Source organism: Salvelinus namaycush, chromosome 3 (genome assembly GCF_016432855.1).
Source record: "Salvelinus namaycush isolate Seneca chromosome 3, SaNama_1.0, whole genome shotgun sequence".
Lineage (NCBI taxonomy): Eukaryota > Metazoa > Chordata > Actinopteri > Salmoniformes > Salmonidae > Salvelinus > Salvelinus namaycush.
The window spans coordinates 85,818,311-85,839,957 of record NC_052309.1 but is presented as its reverse complement, the minus strand read 5'-3'; the positions used below and the strand labels follow the sequence as shown (position 1 = coordinate 85,839,957).

Below are 21,647 nucleotides of genomic sequence, written 5' to 3'. Positions count from 1 at the left end.
CTTTTGAAACAAAGATCTTAATGAAATGTGATATGATTCAGTTCTTAGTAGGTTGGGATTGACGTTTTTGGTTACCAAACGTTTCTGTGAAAAGCAACCAAGGAGAGCAGTCAGTTTCCAATAGATTAGAACAGAAGGGAAAAGCTTCCATTCCCACTGAAAGGTGACTTCCAAACTTTCCAAGATGTTCCAAAAATCTGCTATTTCAGTGTGTTTAAGGCAAACACTTATAGCACACATAATCCAATATGTCATCATCTGTTTTTAAGACTGTAATTGTAATCTGATTACACATTTTTCAAAAGTAATCTAGGTTGATTACAGTTACTTCATTTTTTATATCTGATTACGTAATCCCTGTTATATGTAATCCGTTACTACCCAACCCTGGTGCTAATACACAGTAGTCATTATAATTTAAAGATAAACGATTAACAACTAAACTTCCACAGTGTATGTCAAATTAATGATATATTTACCTTAAAATAAAGTGTTTATACCACTATCTGAAATGAATGAATCACTATGCCTGAGATTTAAACAAATCAAAAACAGGGTGTATGAACTATGAATCACAATGGTCAAAATATGAGATGAAATCTTTCCACTGATATAGTTTTCCTGTGCTAATGACCATGACCAGAGATGATATATTTGTGGCTAAAGCTGAAATTCTATGTTAACTGTTGCTTCATAGTGAACTACTGAAGTACCACATATATTCTCGATCTCATGGGTGAGGCCTTTAGCCTGATCCCAGATCTGTGTGTACTGTAGGAGTTGGCAATGGCAAGGCAGTACAAACATATATGGGACTAGGCTGTGAAGCAAGTGTGTAGTGGCAACTGACTGGAAGACAGTTAATTTAGGAGGCTGGGAGCTGTCCTCTCTCTCTTTCTCTTTTTTATAAGGGCATGGGGTAGCCGGCAGGCAGCACAGAGCTGTGGAAAAGCAACCAAGCAAAAATGTTCAATGCGCAAAAGAGTGGAAATATAGAACCCAGAGGAACAGCGGACGGACGCCAAAGATGATGTCAGAGAGAGAGAGAGAGAGAGAGAGAGAGAGAGAGAGAGAGAGAGAGAGAGAGAGAGAGAGAGAGAGAGAGAGAGAGAGAGAGAGAGAGAGAGAGAGAGAGAGAGAGAGAGAGAGAGAGAGAGAGAGAGAGAGAGAGAGAGAGAGAGAGAGAGAGAGAGAGAGAGAGAGAGAGAGAGAGAGAGAGAGAGAGAGAGAGAGAGAGAGAGAGAGAGAGAGAGAGAGAGAGAGAGAGAGAGAGAGAGAGAGAGAGAGAGAGAGAGAGAGAGAGAGCACAAAACACAGTCTGGAGGCCACAAACCCCAATTCTCCAAGTCCACTCAACTTCCCGAGCTGTTGTTACAAGCAGCCAGTGGTGAATAAGTTTTTCCAACAAAGGAACTGGCCATTTTTGTGCATGGGAGTAGGGGGATGCTAAATGCCTGAATATATCTGCCTATAGCATTATGTTTCATTTAGCAGGAAGCCAGGGAGCAGGGAAAGAAGCAGGGGTTTGGGTAGCTTACGTTAGGGGAATTGCCACCAGATTGAATCTATTACGTTTAATGGGATGATGTCATCCCTCCTCCCCCTACGCCTCTATTCTCTCTCTCTCTCTCTCTCTCTCTCTCTCTCTCTCTCTATCTTTATTTCTTAATTCAATTAAATTCAAAGGGCTTTATGGGCATGGGAAACATATGTTTACATTGCCAAAGCAAGTGCTATAGATAATAAACAAATGTGAAATAATCAATCAAAAATGAACAGTAAACATTACACTCACAATTTTCAAAGGAATTGACACATTTCAAATGTCATATTATGGCTATGTACAGTTTTATAATGATCTGCAAATAGTACAAATAGTACAAAAGGGAAAATAAATAAACATAAATATCTCTCTCTCTCTTTCTCTCTGTGTACTGGTATTTCCTTGTGTGCTGTGATGTCTTGGGTTTCCTGTTAGCTACTGAAATTGCTCCCAGACACACAAGGTCCACATTGCACTCACTATACAGTAACAACACAGGGCTGTGGAAGCACACTGAGAGATATTTGAACTTGGGAAAAAGTACAGCAAAGTAGGCCATCGGTTGTGGATAAATGCTTACAGGAAATCACACGACAAGAGCAGGCGCTATTTTAAAAGGATGTAGACATCAGATAGTACATGTTTGGAATTAGTGACTTGTTATTTCGGAGTAGCCTAGGCCTACATCCAACCTTTACTCAAGTCACATATTTAGATAATGTCATGAGGATACATAAGGTATGGAAACGGAGACTTCCTAGCCTACATATAAAGATATACATAATGTAGGCTAGACTCTTAGACACATTATGTAAGCCTAGCCTATTGATGAAAAGCAACCTCGTTGTTACTAGAGCTCATTCAACATGAATCTGCTGTTTTATAGAATGCTCAGCCTGCCTGCCACTGGTTTGGTCCTGACTGGGGGAGGAGCTCACAGCCCTCCATAAAAGGCAAGGAAAACACATTGCTAGGTGTCTGTCAGTCTGGAACAGTCTAGAAGGGAAAGGGCAATGTTCTAGTGTAGTTTACATGTCACACTTTCATTAGTGCGATCTTTTTGTGATATTTGGCGAAACAATCGACTTCACGACCTGAAAAGCTTGGGACTGAATATATATTTGCGTTTCTGTTCTTTAGCTGTCGTGGGGTAAACATTTTCCCTCCACGCGATAGATTGATAGATTTTTCCATAGAGTCGACAGTACAATAATTCGTTTCCAAAATGACTTGGTCCATAAGCAGTTGTTTCATTACTCTGTTCGTTCTCTTCCTTTGGCGGGTCGAAGACATCGCAGAAGCTTGTAGTTGTTCCCCTGCGCATCCTCAACAGGCTTTTTGCAATGCAGACGTCGGTAAGACATTTTGACAACATTTGTTTCTCTTCACATGTTGATAGATATGCTACTACACTGTATCAAGATTGGCTACCACACATTTTTTTGCGCATCATGCAGAATTGTCTGTGGTCGTTGTAACTTTGTATAATTTTCATGCCATGATCATTAGGCCTATATTTACGTTTTCTCACAATTATTTACATAATTAAGTAGGCAACAGTAAAATGTTGTCAAACCCTGTTCCTGGATAGCTGGATGGGTTTTCTACACCAAGTGTTCTGTTTTGCTACAGGCCTAAAGTATGCCTTCAGATGAATTGTTATTTGTCCAAAAGCTAAATGATATACACCAAAATGTAAAATTAATATTTTCCTACATGTAGCCCAAGGCACTCAGTTGTAGTGTAGACTTCTTGGTGTAGACTATTATGAAAATCAAATAATAGTGGTAGGTTATATCACTTATCTTTGACAGTTCATCTGTTTCACTATTTGAGATGGATGGCCTGCTTTATTTGCAACATACTGGGAATACAAGAGGGAATGGTGATGGCTGGAATAGAGGCTGCCAATGAACACCACTCTTTTCCGTCTCTCACACCACACACACGTACACACACAGCACTTTGCTTCAAAATGTTCAATTCAACATGAAATGATCCAATACTTCACATACTTTACATTTTACAGAGCGAACCCATCAACCCCCCCTCTCTCCCCCTCTCTCTGTCACACTGATGGTCTAGAGTAGTCTTATAGCAGCAGCTACTGTACCAGACACTGTACCCTCTATAGAGTAGTCTTATAGCAGCAGCTACTGTACCAGACACTGTACCCTCTATAGAGTAGTCTTATAGCAGCAGCTACTGTACCAGACACTGTACCCTCTATAGAGTAGTCTTATAGCAGCAGCTACTGTACCAGACACTGTACCCTCTATAGAGTAGTCTTATAGCAGCAGCTACTGTACCAGACACTGTACCCTCTATAGAGTAGTCTTATAGCAGCAGCTACTGTACCAGACACTGTACCCTCTATAGAGTAGTCTTATAGCAGCAGCTACTGTACCAGACACTGTACCCTCTATAGAGTAGTCTTATAGCAGCAGCTACTGTACCAGACACTGTGCCCTCTATAGATTAGTCTTATAGCAGCAGCTACTGTACCAGACACTGTACCCTCTATAGAGTAGTCTTATAGCAGCAGCTACTGTACCAGACACTGTGCCCTCTATAGAGTAGTCTTATAGCAGCAGCTACTGTACCAGACACTGTACCCTCTATAGAGTAGTCTTATAGCAGCAGCTACTGTACCAGACACTGTACCCTCTATAGAGTAGTCTTATAGCAGCAGCTACTGTACCAGACACTGTACCCTCTATAGAGTAGTCTTATAGCAGCAGCTACTGTACCAGACACTGTGCCCTCTATAGAGTAGTCATATAGCAGCAGCTACTGTACCAGACACTGTACCCTCTATAGAGTAGTCTTATAGCAGCAGCTACTGTACCAGACACTGTACCCTCTATAGAGTAGTCTTATAGCAGCAGCTACTGTACCAGACACTGTACCCTCTATAGAGTAGTCTTATAGCAGCAGCTACTGTACCAGACACTGTACCCTCTATAGAGTAGTCTTATAGCAGCAGCTACTGTACCAGACACTGTGCCCTCTATAGAGTAGTCTTATAGCAGCAGCTACTGTACCAGACACTGTACCCTCTATAGAGTAGTCATATAGCAGCAGTTACTGTACCAGACACTGTACCCTCTATAGAGTAGTCTTATAGCAGCAGCTACTGTACCCTCTATAGAGTAGTCTTATAGCAGCAGCTACTGTACCAGACACTGTACCCTCTATAGAGTAGTCTTATAGCAGCAGTTACTGTACCAGACACTGTACCCTCTATAGAGTAGTCATATAGCAGCAGCTACTGTACCAGACACTGTACCCTCTATAGAGTAGTCTTATAGCAGCAGCTACTGTACCAGACACTGTACCCTCTATAGAGTAGTCTTATAGCAGCAGCTACTGTACCAGACACTGTGCCCTCTATAGAGTAGTCTTATAGCAGCAGCTACTGTACCAGACACTGTACCCTCTATAGAGTAGTCTTATAGCAGCAGTTACTGTACCAGACACTGTACCCTCTATAGAGTAGTCTTATAGCAGCAGCTACTGTACCAGACACTGTACCCTCTATAGAGTAGTCATATAGCAGCAGTTACTGTACCAGACACTGTGCCCTCTATAGAGTAGTCTTATAGCAGCAGCTACTGTACCAGACACTGTACCCTCTATAGAGTAGTCTTATAGCAGCAGCTACTGTACCAGACACTGTACCCTCTATAGAGTAGTCTTATAGCAGCAGCTACTGTACCAGACACTGTACCCTCTATAGAGTAGTCTTATAGCAGCAGCTACTGTACCAGACACTGTACCCTCTATAGAGTAGTCTTATAGCAGCAGCTACTGTACCAGACACTGTACCCTCTATAGAGTAGTCTTATAGCAGCAGTTACTGTACCAGACACTGTACCCTCTATAGAGTAGTCATATAGCAGCAGCTACTGTACCAGACACTGTACCCTCTATAGAGTAGTCTTATAGCAGCAGCTACTGTACCAGACACTGTACCCTCTATAGAGTAGTCTTATAGCAGCAGCTACTGTACCAGACACTGTACCCTCTATAGAGTAGTCATATAGCAGCAGCTACTGTACCAGACACTGTACCCTCTATAGAGTAGTCTTATAGCAGCAGCTACTGTACCAGACACTGTACCCTCTATAGAGTAGTCATATAGCAGCAGTTACTGTACCAGACACTGTACCCTCTATAGAGTAGTCTTATAGCAGCAGCTACTGTACCAGACACTGTGCCCTCTATAGAGTAGTCATATAGCAGCAGCTACTGTACCAGACACTGTACCCTCTATAGAGTAGTCTTATAGCAGCAGCTACTGTACCAGACACTGTGCCCTCTATAGAGTAGTCTTATAGCAGCAGCTACTGTACCAGACACTGTACCCTCTATAGAGTAGTCTTATAGCAGCAGTTACTGTACCAGACACTGTACCCTCTATAGAGTAGTCATATAGCAGCAGCTACTGTACCAGACACTGTACCCTCTATAGAGTAGTCATATAGCAGCAGCTACTGTACCAGACACTGTACCCTCTATAGAGTAGTCTTATAGCAGCAGCTACTGTACCAGACACTGTACCCTCTATAGAGTAGTCTTATAGCAGCAGCTACTGTACCAGACACTGTACCCTCTATAGAGTAGTCTTATAGCAGCAGCTACTGTACCAGACACTGTACCCTCTATAGAGTAGTCTTATAGCAGCAGCTACTGTACCAGAGACTGTACCCTCTATAGAGTAGTCTTATAGCAGCAGCTACTGTACCAGACACTGTACCCTCTATAGAGTAGTCTTATAGCAGCAGCTACTGTACCAGACACTGTACCCTCTATAGAGTAGTCTTATAGCAGCAGCTACTGTACCAGACACTGTACCCTCTATAGAGTAGTCATATAGCAGCAGTTACTGTACCAGACACTGTACCCTCTATAGAGTAGTCTTATAGCAGCAGCTACTGTACCAGACACTGTGCCCTCTATAGAGTAGTCATATAGCAGCAGCTACTGTACCAGACACTGTACCCTCTATAGAGTAGTCTTATAGCAGCAGCTACTGTACCAGACACTGTGCCCTCTATAGAGTAGTCTTATAGCAGCAGCTACTGTACCAGACACTGTACCCTCTATAGAGTAGTCTTATAGCAGCAGTTACTGTACCAGACACTGTACCCTCTATAGAGTAGTCATATAGCAGCAGCTACTGTACCAGACACTGTACCCTCTATAGAGTAGTCATATAGCAGCAGCTACTGTACCAGACACTGTACCCTCTATAGAGTAGTCTTATAGCAGCAGCTACTGTACCAGACACTGTACCCTCTATAGAGTAGTCTTATAGCAGCAGCTACTGTACCAGACACTGTACCCTCTATAGAGTAGTCTTATAGCAGCAGCTACTGTACCAGACACTGTACCCTCTATAGAGTAGTCTTATAGCAGCAGCTACTGTACCAGAGACTGTACCCTCTATAGAGTAGTCTTATAGCAGCAGCTACTGTACCAGACACTGTACCCTCTATAGAGTAGTCTTATAGCAGCAGCTACTGTACCAGACACTGTACCCTCTATAGAGTAGTCTTATAGCAGCAGCTACTGTACCAGACACTGTACCCTCTATAGAGTAGTCATATAGCAGCAGTTACTGTACCAGACACTGTACCCTCTATAGAGTAGTCTTATAGCAGCAGCTACTGTACCAGACACTGTACCCTCTATAGAATAGTCATATAGCAGCAGCTACTGTACCAGACACTGTACCCTCTATAGAGTAGTCTTATAGCAGCAGCTACTGTACCAGACACTGTACCCTCTATAGAGTAGTCTTATAGCAGCAGCTACTGTACCAGACACTGTACCCTCTATAGAGTAGTCTTATAGCAGCAGCTACTGTACCAGACACTGTACCCTCTATAGAGTAGTCTTATAGCAGCAGCTACTGTACCAGACACTGTACCCTCTATAGAGTAGTCTTATAGCAGCAGTTACTGTACCAGACACTGTACCCTCTATAGAGTAGTCATATAGCAGCAGCTACTGTACCAGACACTGTACCCTCTATAGAGTAGTCTTATAGCAGCAGCTACTGTGCCAGACACTGTACCCTCTATAGAGTAGTCATATAGCAGCAGCTACTGTACCAGACACTGTACCCTCTATAGAGTAGTCATATAGCAGCAGTTACTGTACCAGACAGTGTACCCTCTATAGAGTAGTCTTATAGCAGCAGCTACTGTACCAGACACTGTGCCCTCTATAGAGTAGTCTTATAGCAGCAGCTACTGTACCAGACACTGTACCCTCTATAGAGTAGTCTTATAGCAGCAGCTACTGTACCAGACACTGTACCCTCTATAGAGTAGTCTTATAGCAGCAGCTACTGTACCAGACACTGTACCCTCTATAGAGTAGTCTTATAGCAGCAGCTACTGTACCAAACAGACTCATGTTCTTCTCCAGATCATTTAAATCACCTTGGGGTCACATGAAGGGAGATATTCTCAAACACAACCAACTAAGAATATTCCAGCGTCTTCTTCCTTCATGTCCTTGTGAAATATACACAGGATCGTTGTTAATTCTGTGGAATGTGACTGACCTATGCCTGGCTCAGAGTGGATTTGACAAGGTCAAAATATGATTGAAATGTATCCATTTAAAAATAATCTGTCCCTTCAAAGGTGCTGTCATTGCTGTTGTGCTGTTATGTTAACATCCATCCAGGCAGATACAAATAAAAAAAGCTTGTGTACTGCATTGTGGGTAAATACTGTTTGTTGTGAGCTCTACTATGGGTGGTTCTCTGGCCAGATCCTTGTGTTGGTCATCAAAGTGTACCATGAACAGGCAAGATGCTGGGAGTCGAGTAGCACATCCACTGTGTTGTGACTGAGAACTGTTATTCTGGGACCTTCTTCTCTATCACATGTTATTGGTCGCATACACATGTTTAGCAGATGTCATTGTGGGTGTAGCGAAATGCTTGTGTTCCCAGCTCCAACAGTGCAGTAATATCTAACAATTCACAACAATACACACAGATCTAAAGGTAAAAGAGTGGAATTAAGAAATCTAGAACCCTGGACGGGTTCTACCCTGGTCAAGCCTAAACCACCAGAACAACAACTACAGATGATATATGCCTTCTACTGCAGCCACTATTACTACTGTATAGTTACTACTGCTAGCCTGTGTGGCAAATGGAATCTGGGAAACATGGGCTTTGGTGTGAGATCCAGGCAGGGTCGCTCATGTTCATTGGGCCACCTTGGCGAAACGTTGTGCAATGGAAAAAGAAAATGAGTGTTTCTTATTTGACAAGTTTAGGTAGTAGGCCTACCTCCCCATTTCAGAAAAGTTTTCTTCAGTTTCATGACTTGTGAACACGACCCAGTACCCTCTTAGAGAAAAGGATTCCAAAATGTTTCTTCGGTTGTCCCCATAGGAGAACCCTTTTTTGTTCCAGGTTGAACCCTTTTGGGTTCCATGTAAAACTCTCTGTGGAAAGGGTTCTACCTGGAACCAAAAGGGGTTCTTCAAAGGGTTCTCCTATGGGGACAGCCGAAGAACCCTTTTAGGTTCTAGATAGCACTTTTCTTTTTCTAAGCATGTACTACAGCATCCACGTCTGGCCTGAAGGCTAATGACTGTATATGTACTTTAAAGAACCAGGGAATCCCACTAGTTCTACTGTATTTTAATCACTTCCACTCCGACATTGCTCATCCTAATATTTCTTTTACCTTTAGATTTGTGTGTATTGTTGTGAATTGTTAGATATTACTACACTGTTGGAGCTAGGAACACAAACCTTTCAGTACACCCACAATAACATCTGCTAAACATGTGTATGTGACCAATAAAATTGTATTTGATTTAGTCGCATTAGTCCAAACCTTTGGTTTCCCCCGACGAGGATCTGTATCTGGGCCTCTTTCTCTTCTGGTTTGACCAGGTACAGACCACTGCCTGTTTGGGTTACTTGTTTTTACATAACTAACTTATGCTAACGAGAATCTCTAAACACTGACCGGCTTGTCTTGATGTTTAAATACAGTTTTCTTTAGGGACTTTCTTCATGGTTGTTAGCTGGCTCAGCCTGTGGTGTGTATATATATACAGCAGGTTACCTATTCCACAGTTTCTCTGCTATAGGTTGCAATGGCACCAGAGCTCGTAGAGTTTCACATTTTAATAGCATGTGCACAAGGACAGTGAAATGCCTTTCTAAACCCAACAATGCAGTATTCAGTATCAATGTAGGACTAAAAATAACATAAGGTAGAACAAAAACACACAAGAAATAAGATGAACATGAGAAAGTAAGAAGCTGCAGTACAGTATATACAGAGTCCGTTCCAATACCATATGTCCAATGTGCAGGGATACTGGAGCGATAGAGGTAGATATGTATAGGGGTCAGGTGACTAGGCATCAGGATGTATCATAAACAGAGTAGCAACAGCATAAATTAAGTGTGTGTGTGTGTGTGTGTGTGCAGTCTGTATAAATATGTGTGCATGTTATGTGTGTGTTGGTGTGAGTGAGTTTGTAGAGTCCTGTGCCATACCATGCAGCCAGTCAAGATGCTCTCAATGGTGCCGCTGGATAATGTTTTGAGGATTTGAGGGCCCATACCAAACTTTTTCAACCTCCTGAGGGGGAAGATGCCCTGTCACTCCTTCTTCATGACTGTGCGCATGTGTGGACCATTTTAAGTTCTTAGTGATTTGGACATTGAGGAACTTGAAGTTCTTGACCCCCTCCACTGCAGCCCCGTCGATGTGGATGGGGGCGTGCTCGCCCCCCTGTTTCCAGTAGTCCACAATCAGCTCCTTGGTCTTACTGATGTTGAGGAAAAGGCTGTTGTCCTGGCACCACACCGCCAAGGTCACTGACCTTCTCCTTGTAGGTTGTCTCATCGTCGCCGGTGGTCAGGCCTACCACCGTCGGCTTGTCAGCAAACTTGATGAGGGTGTTGGAGTCGGACACGGCCACGCAATCGTGGGTGAACAGAGAGTACAAGAGAGGACTAAGCACACACCCCTGTGGGGCTACTGTGTTGAGGGTCAGGGTAACGGAGGTGATGTTGCCTACCCTCATTACCTGGGTTCGAACCATCAGGAAGTCCAGGATCCAGTTGTTCAGTCCCAGAGTCCTAAGCTTGGTGACGGCAATGGTGGTAGTCAATGAACAGCATTCTCACATACAGTACCAATCAAAAGTTTGGACACATCTACTCATTCAAGGATTTTTCTTTATTTGTACTATTTTCTGTTATTATGTCAAGAGTGTGCAAAGCTGTCATCAAGGCAAAGGGTGGCTACTTTGAAGTATCTCAAATATTAAATATATTTTGATTTGTTTAACACTTTTTTTGGTTACTACATGATTCCATATGTGTTATTTCATAGTTTTGATGTCTTCACTCTTATTCTACAATGTAGAAAATAGTAAAAATAAAGAAACCCTTGAATGAGTAGATGTGTCCAAACTTTTGACTGGTACAGTAGGTATTCCTCTTGTCAAGGTGGGTGAGGGCAGTGTGCAGTGCAAATGAGATTGTATCGTTTATGACTTTGTTGGGGGGCGGTATGCGTATTGGAGTGGGTCTGGGATGATGGAGTTGATGTGTGCCATAACCAGCCTGTTAAAGCACTTGATGATTAGATGATGGAGTTGATGTGTGCCATAACCAGCCTGTTAAAGCACTTGATGATTAGATGATGGAGTTGATGTGTGCCATAACCAGCCTGTTAAAACACTTGATGATTAGATGATGGAGTTGATGTGTGCCATAACCAGCCTGTTAAAGCACTTGATGATTAGATGTGAGGGCTACAGGGTGGTAGTTGTTGTAGCATGAAGCCTTAGAGTTCTTGGGAACAGGAATGATGGAACAGCAATGATGGAACAGGAATGATAGAACAGGAATGATAGAACAGGAATGATGGAACAGGAATGATAGAACAGGAATGATGGAACAGCAATGATGGAACAGGAATGATGGAACAGGAATGATGGAACAGGAATGATGGAACAGGAATGATAGAACAGGAATGATAGAACAGGAATGATGGAACAGGAATGATGGAACAGGAATGATGGAACAGGAATGATGGAACAGGAATGATAGAACAGGAATGATAGAACAGGAATGATAGAACAGGAATGATGGAACAGGAATGATGGAACAGGAATGATGGAACAGGAATGATAGAACAGGAATGATAGAACAGGAATGATGGAACAGGAATGATAGAACAGGAATGATGGAACAGGAATGGGGAGGTTGAAAATTAGTGAATATGCCTGCCTGCTGATCTGCTCATGCTCTGAGAACGCACCTTGGAAAACCATCCCACTGCCTTGCGAGTGTGGAGCTGATTAAAGACCTTATTCAAGTCGACCTCGGAGAGCGAGATCCCCCAGTCCTCTGGGGCCTCACGCATGGCATGGTGTGGTTATTGTCGAAGCGTGCGTTAAATGCGTTGAGTTAGTCTGGTAGAGAGGCATAGTTGGGCAGATCACTCCTGGGTCTTCCTTTGTAATCCGTAATGGACTGTAGCCCCTGTAGCCCCTGGGCTCGCGATGTCTAGCGGTCTGAGGCACTGCATCTCAGTGCAAGAGGCATCATTACAGTCTCTGGTTCAAATCCAGGCTGTATCACATCCAGTCGTGATTGGGAGTCCCATAGGGCGGCACACAATTGGCCCAGCGTTGTCTGGGTTTAGCTGGGGTAGGCCGTCATTGTAAATAAGAATTTGTTCTTAAATGACTTGCCTAGTTAAATTAAGGTTACATTTAAAAAATAAAAAAAACATGCGAGGGGCGTAGAACCTGTGTAATATGATTCCACTTTATTCCTATGTTGTCCTTTAGCTCGTTTGATGTAGAAACACAATCCTGTTTATGAGATTAGTGCAGCAGAATAAGGTTTAGGTTTAAGGTCAAAAGCGGAACAGTCTTTTCATTGCACTTTAATTTCATTTACTCTAAAAGGCTGTGAATCAGGGTTGGAGTCAATCCAATTTCCATTCAGTCAATTCAGAAAGTAAACTGAAATTCCAATTTGAGGAAGATTAGGGCTTTTAGTTTACTTCCTGAATTGACTGGATTGAAACGGAATTGACCCCAACTATGCTGTGAAATGCACAAACCATGGTCAGAATGGGTTATTTTACTGTCAACGGTTTCTAGTATGTGAACACTGGACACTGTTTGTTTTTCTATTGCACAACGATGCCTTGAAGTTGGCAACGTGGTCACGTTGCAATGACATTGTCATCCCGTCTGATGGAAATGAGGAAATAGAGGGTCAATGAAGAGCCTGACCAAGCATCTGAACCTGTTGGGAAAGTCCCTGCCACACACTGCCTTTTAAAATACAGCTGTGTAAACCCATAACCTCTGGAAGGATTTTTACTCTCTGTCAATTCCTTGGTCGATTTTCACCACTGAAAATCAGACAATATTCTTTGTAATTTTCCCAATGCCATTAACGGGCTAAGCTATGTTGAAGGCGTATTTTTATACACAAACCATTCTGATGAAATAAATCCTTGGCCTGCTTTAGAGGTGACCTCATTAGGCCTGGTGTACTAGTTTGGTGCTGGTCCCTATTTTCAGGATACATCGCATTTCTTAACGCAAGAGGTTCAATTTGGGACCTCCTGCCCTCTCAGCAAAGGTGACTGGCACGAATGACAGTGTCAACCTAGTTTTCGTGTGGTCCATTGTAGGTTGGTGGGGTGGCAGGCAAGAGGAGGGACGGCGCCTTCGGTCACTTTCTTTAAAGGAGCTTCAGTATTTTGTACTGGACAGAGGACAGAGAGTACGAAAGACGGGAAGCGAGTGTGTCGTACAGGGCTGGGAATTGCCAGGGACCTCGTGATACAATATTATCACCATACTTAGGTGTCGATCCGATATGTTTTGCGATTTTCACAATTCTTTATGTATTGCAATTCGATACTGTGATTTTATTGTGTTTTGATGCTCCAAAAATATTGCTCACCATTTGTCTTCTGCAGAGGGACAAGAGAAATCAGTCATGGAAATTAAAGTGCTGAAAACACTGGTGTTTTGGTGCAAGTACAGCCAACTAGCGCAAAAATAATATTGCGATATAGTCAAAACGATACAATATATCATAAAAAAATAGTATCCCGATATGTAACTGTATCGACCCCGCCCATCACTAATGTCACAGGCAGCAGGTGACATTTGAACCCATGCTGACACTGGTAGGTGTATGTTCTGTAGGTGGTAGCACATCAAGCTAGACCACCAAGGCCACTTGGTTCCTTTTTTTGTCTTTAGGCAGAGGTGTACAGTCAATTCCAGGAGTGGAGTATTTCATTGTCTGTCTGACATGTACTGAAACATGTGAACTTGATATCCTCTTCGCTCCTTGTGGAATACTGCGATAACAACGCCATGTACTGAAACATATGAACTTGATATCCTCTTCGCTCCTTGTGGACTACTGCGATAACAACGCCATGTACTGAAACATATGAACTTGGTATCATCTTCGCTCCTTGTGGACTACTGCGATAACAACGCCATGTACTGAAACATATGAACTTGATATCCTCTTCGCTCCTTGTGGACTACTGCGATAACAACACCATGTACTGAAACATATGAACTTGATATCCTCTTCGCTCCTTGTGGACTACTGCGATAACAACGCCATGTACTGAAACATATGAACTTGATATCCTCTTCGCTCCTTGTGGACTACTGCGATAACAACGCCATGTACTGAAACATATGAACTTGATATCCTCTTCGCTCCTTGTGGACTACTGCGATAACAACACCATGTACTGAAACATATGAACTTGATATCCTCTTCGCTCCTTGTGGACTACTGCGATAACAACTCCATGTACTGAAACATATGAACTTGATATCCTCTTCGCTCCTTGTGGACTACTGCGATAACAACTCCATGTACTGAAACATGTGAACTTGATATCCTCTTCGCTCCTTGTGGACTACTGCGATAACAACTCCATGTACTGAAACATATGAACTTGATATCCTCTTCGCTCCTTGTGGACTACTGCGATAACAACTCCATGTACTGAAACATGTGAACTTGATATCCTCTTCGCTCCTTGTGGACTACTGCGATAACAACTCCATGTACTGAAACATATGAACTTGATATCCTCTTCGCTCCTTGTGGACTACTGCGATAACAACTCCATGTACTGAAACATATGAACTTGATATCCTCTTCGCTCCTTGTGGAATACTGCGATAACAACACCATGTACTGAAACATATGAACTTGATATCCTCTTCGCTCCTTGTGGACTACTGCGATAACAACTCCATGTACTGAAACATATGAACTTGATATCCTCTTCGCTCCTTGTGGAATACTGCGATAACAACACCATGTACTGAAACATATGAACTTGATATCCTCTTCGCTCCTTGTGGACTACTGCGATAACAACTCCATGTACTGAAACATATGAACTTGATATCCTCTTCGCTCCTTGTGGACTACTGCGATAACAACTCCATGTACTGAAACATATGAACTTGATATCCTCTTCGCTCCTTGTGGACTACTGCGATAACAACTCCATGTACTGAAACATATGAACTTGATATCCTCTTCGCTCCTTGTGGACTACTGCGATAACAACTCCATGTACTGAAACATATGAACTTGATATCCTCTTCGCTCCTTGTGGACTACTGCGATAACAACTCCATGTACTGAAACATATGAACTTGATATCCTCTTCGCTCCTTGTGGACTACTGCGATAACAACTCCATGTACTGAAACATATGAACTTGATATCCTCTTCGCTCCTTGTGGACTACTGCGATAACAACTCCATGTACTGAAACATATGAACTTGATATCCTCTTCGCTCCTTGTGGACTACTGCGATAACAACTCCATGTACTGAAACATATGAACTTGATATCCTCTTCGCTCCTTGTGGACTACTGCGATAACAACGCCATGTACTGAATATACTGGAAGTCTTCTTCTAATTGGCATCTCCAGACAGTTTATTCAATCATGAGAAGGGATTGAACAGAAGCAAATCCATTTCCATCCACATCAATTGAAATCCTCCCGTCAGGGCTGACCGGTTACGGAGCCCTTCGATGCCGCTCGACGGTCAGATGTTATGCCAGTCATGCATTTGACCAAGCAGTCCGCTGCCCCGTATTGCTTCTAGTTGGAGGGGTGTGTACCTATGGAGAGATTTGGGGAAAAGGAATGCAAATGGAATCTGGAAAAAGTAGGCTGACTGGTTTCTGCTCTGAAGACAGGCCCTGCTGCAAGCTGTGTCAACAGACGATACCATTAAAACCACATCCTTTTCTGTCCAAAGCAAAACCTGCGCCAGCTTTGAGATCACAACAGCTCCTTATGTACTCAGGGTTTGGCTGGGCTGTTTGTTTATCACGCGGATAGGTTGGCTAACGGTTGTTCATTCTACTAAGTGAGATGATATTTCCATGCTTTTGAAGTCTTGAGTGGATAGCTAACACAGACGAGTGCTTGAATTGGGCCATTGTTCATCAGGCTTACCAGCACTTTAACAGAATTTAACTGTGTTCATCAGGCTTACCAGCACTTTACCAGAATTTAACTGTGTTCATCAGGCTTACCAGCACTTTACCAGAATTTAACTGTGTTCATCAGGCTTACCAGCACTTTACCAGTATTTAACTGTGTTCATCAGGCTTACCAGCACTTTACCAGAATTTAACAGTGTTCATCAGGCTTACCAGCACTTTACCAGAATTTAACAGTGTTCATCAGGCTTACCAGCACTTTACCAGAATTTAACTGCTTGAGTATCGACACCTCTAGGTTAGTCGCTGTAAAACATGAATACCGGCATTGTGAAATTAAAGCAGGCCGGCACCTTTTTCATTTTATTTCATGCACTTGTACAGTCTGTCCTGTGCGGTATGGTACGACAGGACGGTTGAGGATGGATGCATCTGTACTGTGTAGTATGGTAAGACAGGACAGTTGAGTACTGATGTAGTCTGTCCTGTGTAGTATGGTAAGACAGGACAGTTGAGTACTGATGCAGTCTGTCCTGTGTAGTATGGTAAGACAGGATGGTTGAGTACTGATGCAGTCTGTCCTGTGTAGTATGGTAAGACAGGACAGTTGAGTACTGATGTAGTCTGTCCTGTGTAGTATGGTAAGACAGGACAGTTGAGTACTGATGCAGTCTGTCCTGTGTAGTATGGTAAGACAGGACAGTTGAGTACTGATGTAGTCTGTCCTGTGTAGTATGGTAAGACAGGACAGTTGAGTACTGATGTAGTCTGTCCTGTGTAGTATGGTAAGACAGGACAGTTGAGTACTGATGCAGTCTGTCCTGTGTAGTATGGTAAGACAGGACAGTTGAGTACTGATGTAGTCTGTCCTGTGTAGTATGGTAAGACAGGACAGTTGAGTACTGATGCAGTCTGTCCTGTGTAGTATGGTACGACAGGACAGTTGAGTACTGATGTAGTCTGTCCTGTGTAGTATGGTAAGACAGGACAGTTGAGTACTGATGCAGTCTGTCCTGTGTAGTATGGTACGACAGGACAGTTGAGTACTGATGCAGTCTGTCCTGTGTAGTATCGTACGACAGGACAGTTGAGTACTGATGTAGTCTGTCCTGTGTAGTATGGTAAGACAGGATGGTTGAGTACTGATGCAGTCTGTCCTGTGTAGTATGGTAAGACAGGACAGTTGAGTACTGATGTAGTCTGTCCTGTGTAGTATGGTAAGACAGGATGGTTGAGTACTGATGCAGTCTGTCCTGTGTAGTATGGTAAGACAGGATGGTTGAGTACTGATGTAGTCTGTCCTGTGTAGTATGGTACGACAGGACAGTTGAGTACTGATGTAGTCTGTCCTGTGTAGTATGGTAAGACAGGATGGTTGAGTACTGATGTAGTCTGTCCTGTGTAGTATGGTAAGACAGGATGGTTGAGTACTGATGCAGTGTGTCCTGTGTAGTATGGTAAGACAGGATGGTTGAGTACTGATGCAGTCTGTCCTGTGCAGTATGGTAAGACAGGACGGTTGAGGACTGGTACAGTCTGTACTGTGTAGTATGGTAAAACAGGATGGTTGAGGACTGATGCAGTCTGTACTGTGCAGTATGGTAAGACAGGACGGTTGAGGATTGATAGTCTGTACTGTGCAGTATGGTAAGACAGGACGGTTGAGGACTAATGCAGTCTGTACTGTGCAGTATGGTAAGACAGGACGGTTGAGGACTGATGTAGTCTGTCCTGTGCAGTATGGTAAGACAGGACGGTTGAGGACTGATGTAGTCTGTCCTGTGCAGTATGGTAAGACAGGACGGTTGAGTACTAGTACAGTCTGTACTGTGCAGTATGGTAAGACAGGACGGTTGAGTACTGGTACAGTCTGTCCTGTGCAGTATGGTAAGACAGGACGGTTGAGGGTCTTTGGCAGCACTACAACATGAGCAGCTATACTTGACGTTTCAGAGAAATGTACCATAAACCAGATTGCTGTTTCAGTTAGTGAAGAGGTGGGATGACATGCAACACACAGTTCCCTGAGGACAGTTCCTGTTGAGTTTATGGACAACCATTAGATTTAATTCCTAGTAGATTCTCCAAAATGATTGAGGGACACAATGGGGAACACTTGACGTGAGAGCTAATTGTTTGGTTTGAGTGGATTGATGAATTTGGCATTGCTGCGGAGGCAGCAAGCTCAGTTGGTAGAGCATAGCGATTGCAACATCAGGATAGTGGGTTCGATTATCAGAACCACCCATACGTAATAAATAATATTACGTATGGGGACATGACTGAGTCGCTTTGGATAAAAGCATCTGCTAAATGGTACTGTATATGAAATGAGGATTAGATTGGATTAAATCGTCTGCTAAATGGTATACTGTATATGGAATGAGGATTAGATTGGATAAAAGCATCTGCTAAATGGTACTGTATATGGAAGGAGGATTAGATTGGATAAAAGCATCTGCGAAATGGTATACTGTATATGGAATGAGGATTAGATTGGATAAAAGCATCTGCTAAATGGTATACTGTATATGGAATGAGGATTAGATTGGATAAAAGCATCTGCTAAATGGTATACTGTATATGGAATGAGGATTAGATTGGATAAAAGCATCTGCTAAATGGTATACTGTATATGGAATGAGGATTAGATTGGATAAAAGCATCTGCTAAATGGTATACTGTATATGGAATGAGGATTAGATTGGATAAAAGCGTATGCTAAATGGTATACTGTATATGGAATGAGGATTAGATTGAATAAAAGCATCTGCTAAATGGTATACTGTATATGGAATGAGGATTAGATTGGATAAAAGCGTATGCTAAATGGTATACTGTATATGGAATGAGGATTAGATTGAATAAAAGCATCTGCTAAATGGTATACTGTATATGGAATAAGGATTAGATTGGATCAAAGCATCTGCTAAATGGTAATTTACTGTCTTTCTTTTGATTTTACTTAATCATTTTAGCCCCTAGTGGAGCAAAGAGCCTCAACAGTGTATCTCCAGCAAACCCAGTTCAGAGCAGTTTTCTTAACTTCATTCCAGGTGAATCCTAGTTCCTACCCTCTTCATCCCTTCTTCATTGGTTCTTCTCAATGTCTTCCTCGATGTCCAACCCTGTGGATCCCACTCCAGTGCCTGTCTTGTTAGTCTTTAGAGGGCAGGAATAGAGGGCAGGAATTGTCAGCCACTGGCTGAACCAGAACCCTTCTCCTCCTCTACAATTAAATGACAAGCATGGACATTTTTCCCATCTGCATATTGTTATAAAATGTTTGCTTATGACCAAGCAACTATCCCAAATAGTCTGTTGTTTGTGAAAGAGGACAATTAGAACGTACACTCTGTTCCACAACCACTCCTGATCTTGTGCCAGCCTGCCAGATAATTCTTCTTGTCTTTTTCACAGCCTTTGGCCATCTTGTTTCCAGTAAACATTGTCATTTCCTATAATGATTTTATCTATGGTCAACTGTTTTCAGGTAACATTGTCATTTCCTACAATGATTTTATCTATGGTTTTATCTATGGTCAACTGTTTCCAGTTAACATTGTCATTTCCTACAATGATTTTATCTTGAGACCGAGCGCAAATCAACTGGTGTGCAACTCTGGTTAGAATTGGACACACACCACACACTCCATGTTAGTCATAATCATCATTCAGTGGACTCTCCCAGGTTTCACCTCTGCACGGTGGAGTTGCGTAGTAGTCTGAGAAAGTTACTAGGATGAGTCATTTAGCCTTCCCATAGATTAGAAATGAACTTGAAATTGAAAGTTTTTGGGAAATGCTGTTTTACAATGTAAGACTGAATGGGTACCTGGAATCTTAAAACAAATGTCAGATTTTTCCAGAGCCGTAATTGAGTGCTCCCTTTGTGTTCCTTTTTTTGAATGATTGTCTCACAATTTTAATCAATGAGTTCTAACTTTTTAATGACTTGTAAAATGTTTAATTGACTGTCAACAATTAATTTGATTATAAATCCTTTATAAACCTGTAACCTTATTGTAAAGTGTTACCCTTTAATTCAGTTTAGGGGGGGCAGTCAGAGTGAACAAGAAGGAGTTGGTTTATGATGAGCCACTTCCTGGTAAATCTACCCTCTTTGAACATCTTGTCAACAGGCTTTATCAATGCCTTGTTTAAGTCATATTTTTTGAGTGCCCTTTTCAGTGTCCATCCATACTGTGCTGCCTGTACCCCCCCCCCCCCCCCCCCTTTCCAGCACGGTGGTACCTCATTTCTGCTCACCTTGGGGGCCAGGCAAAGCATGGTGTTTGACTAAACAGTGCACACTGTTGTTAAGGCACAGGGCCAATGAGAGCAGACTGCGTAACATGCATCACATCTCCCATCCAATTACACTGATGTAGTGTGTCAACCAAATACAGCCTCAAATGGCCCCAAGGGACACATAAAACCACTGTGAGACTTCCAATAGCAGCCCCACTGTTCCAGCAGCTCTATAGTGTAATGAATCTGATGGATGGCTACTGGTAACCATCCGGTCATTCAGACAGGAGGTGCATTTTTATCCCCGCTGTTAGACATAAATGTGGCAGCTAGAGGTTAAACCTTTTGGATTTAAACCTGAGGAAGATTAAATGTATTACTTTGTTTCTGGACTTTCTCAGTTAATTCTTTGTAGGTTTGGTGATTGGAAAATCGGATGGTGTTAGGAGTTGGAATTTGGAAATGGTAGGACTCATGATCTGCTCAGGTTCAATGGAGAGGGAGATTACATGTCACAATCCAATCATGTTAGTGTATTTTCAAAAGGAAATACCAAATTGACAAAATTATATTACATGAGGAGAGTACTGTATTAGCCATGTACACAGAACCCAGCTCTCATTTCCAAGAGCAGACTAGTTTCACAGTACATTTCAGACCGACAGCATTGTCCACCAATCCAAGTGAGGCAGCACAACTGTGTCACTCCACAGTCCAGTCAATCAATATATCCTTGCTTGGTGCCTTTGGAACATTCCACCTGACTTACTTTACCATAGGAGGGAAAAGTGTCCGGTGTCTGATTCCTGCTCAGCCAGTGAGGATTCTTTCTGCACACTCCGGTCAAGGGGATGACCACCAATCCCCATGGACCTGGAGGAGCAGGAGGGTTTCCCTACACTGGTTGTCCATGGGGCTGTAACACTAGCAACTGTGTGTTTCAGAATGGCAGAGTGTGGAACACAGAGGGAAAGAGGGAGTGTGTGTGCGTGAGTCGATCATTCTGCAAGGATCACTCAGTGCAGAACTGTGGGGTTCCCTGGGCATGTTTGGTGTCGTGTGTGTGTGTGGCCTCAGAGAAAAGGTGCTCTGTGCTTCCGTCTGAGACTGTTTGTAGACTATAGTGAGACTGTGTGCAGACAGTTGTGTAAAGTACATAAGTAAAAATACTTTAAAGTAATACTTATGTAGTTTTCTTTGTTGTCTGTACTTTACTATTTATATTTTTGACTACTTTTACTTGTATTTCACTACATTCCTAAAGACAATAATGTACTTTTTACTCAAGTAGTGTTTTACTTAGCGACTTT

General features: G+C 42.6%; 1 protein-coding gene across 1 annotated transcript in view; it reads left to right on the top strand.

Moving 5' to 3' along the window:
- The first annotated feature begins 2,518 nt into the window (after positions 1-2,518).
- Positions 2,519-21,647, top strand: part of LOC120041549 (metalloproteinase inhibitor 2-like) — a 30,788-nt gene continuing 11,659 nt past the window's right edge. The window contains exon 1 of the mRNA XM_038986427.1: positions 2,519-2,898. Within this exon, the coding sequence (XP_038842355.1) occupies positions 2,769-2,898 (130 nt within the window). The 5' untranslated portion in view covers positions 2,519-2,768. The remainder of the gene's footprint in view (positions 2,899-21,647) is intronic.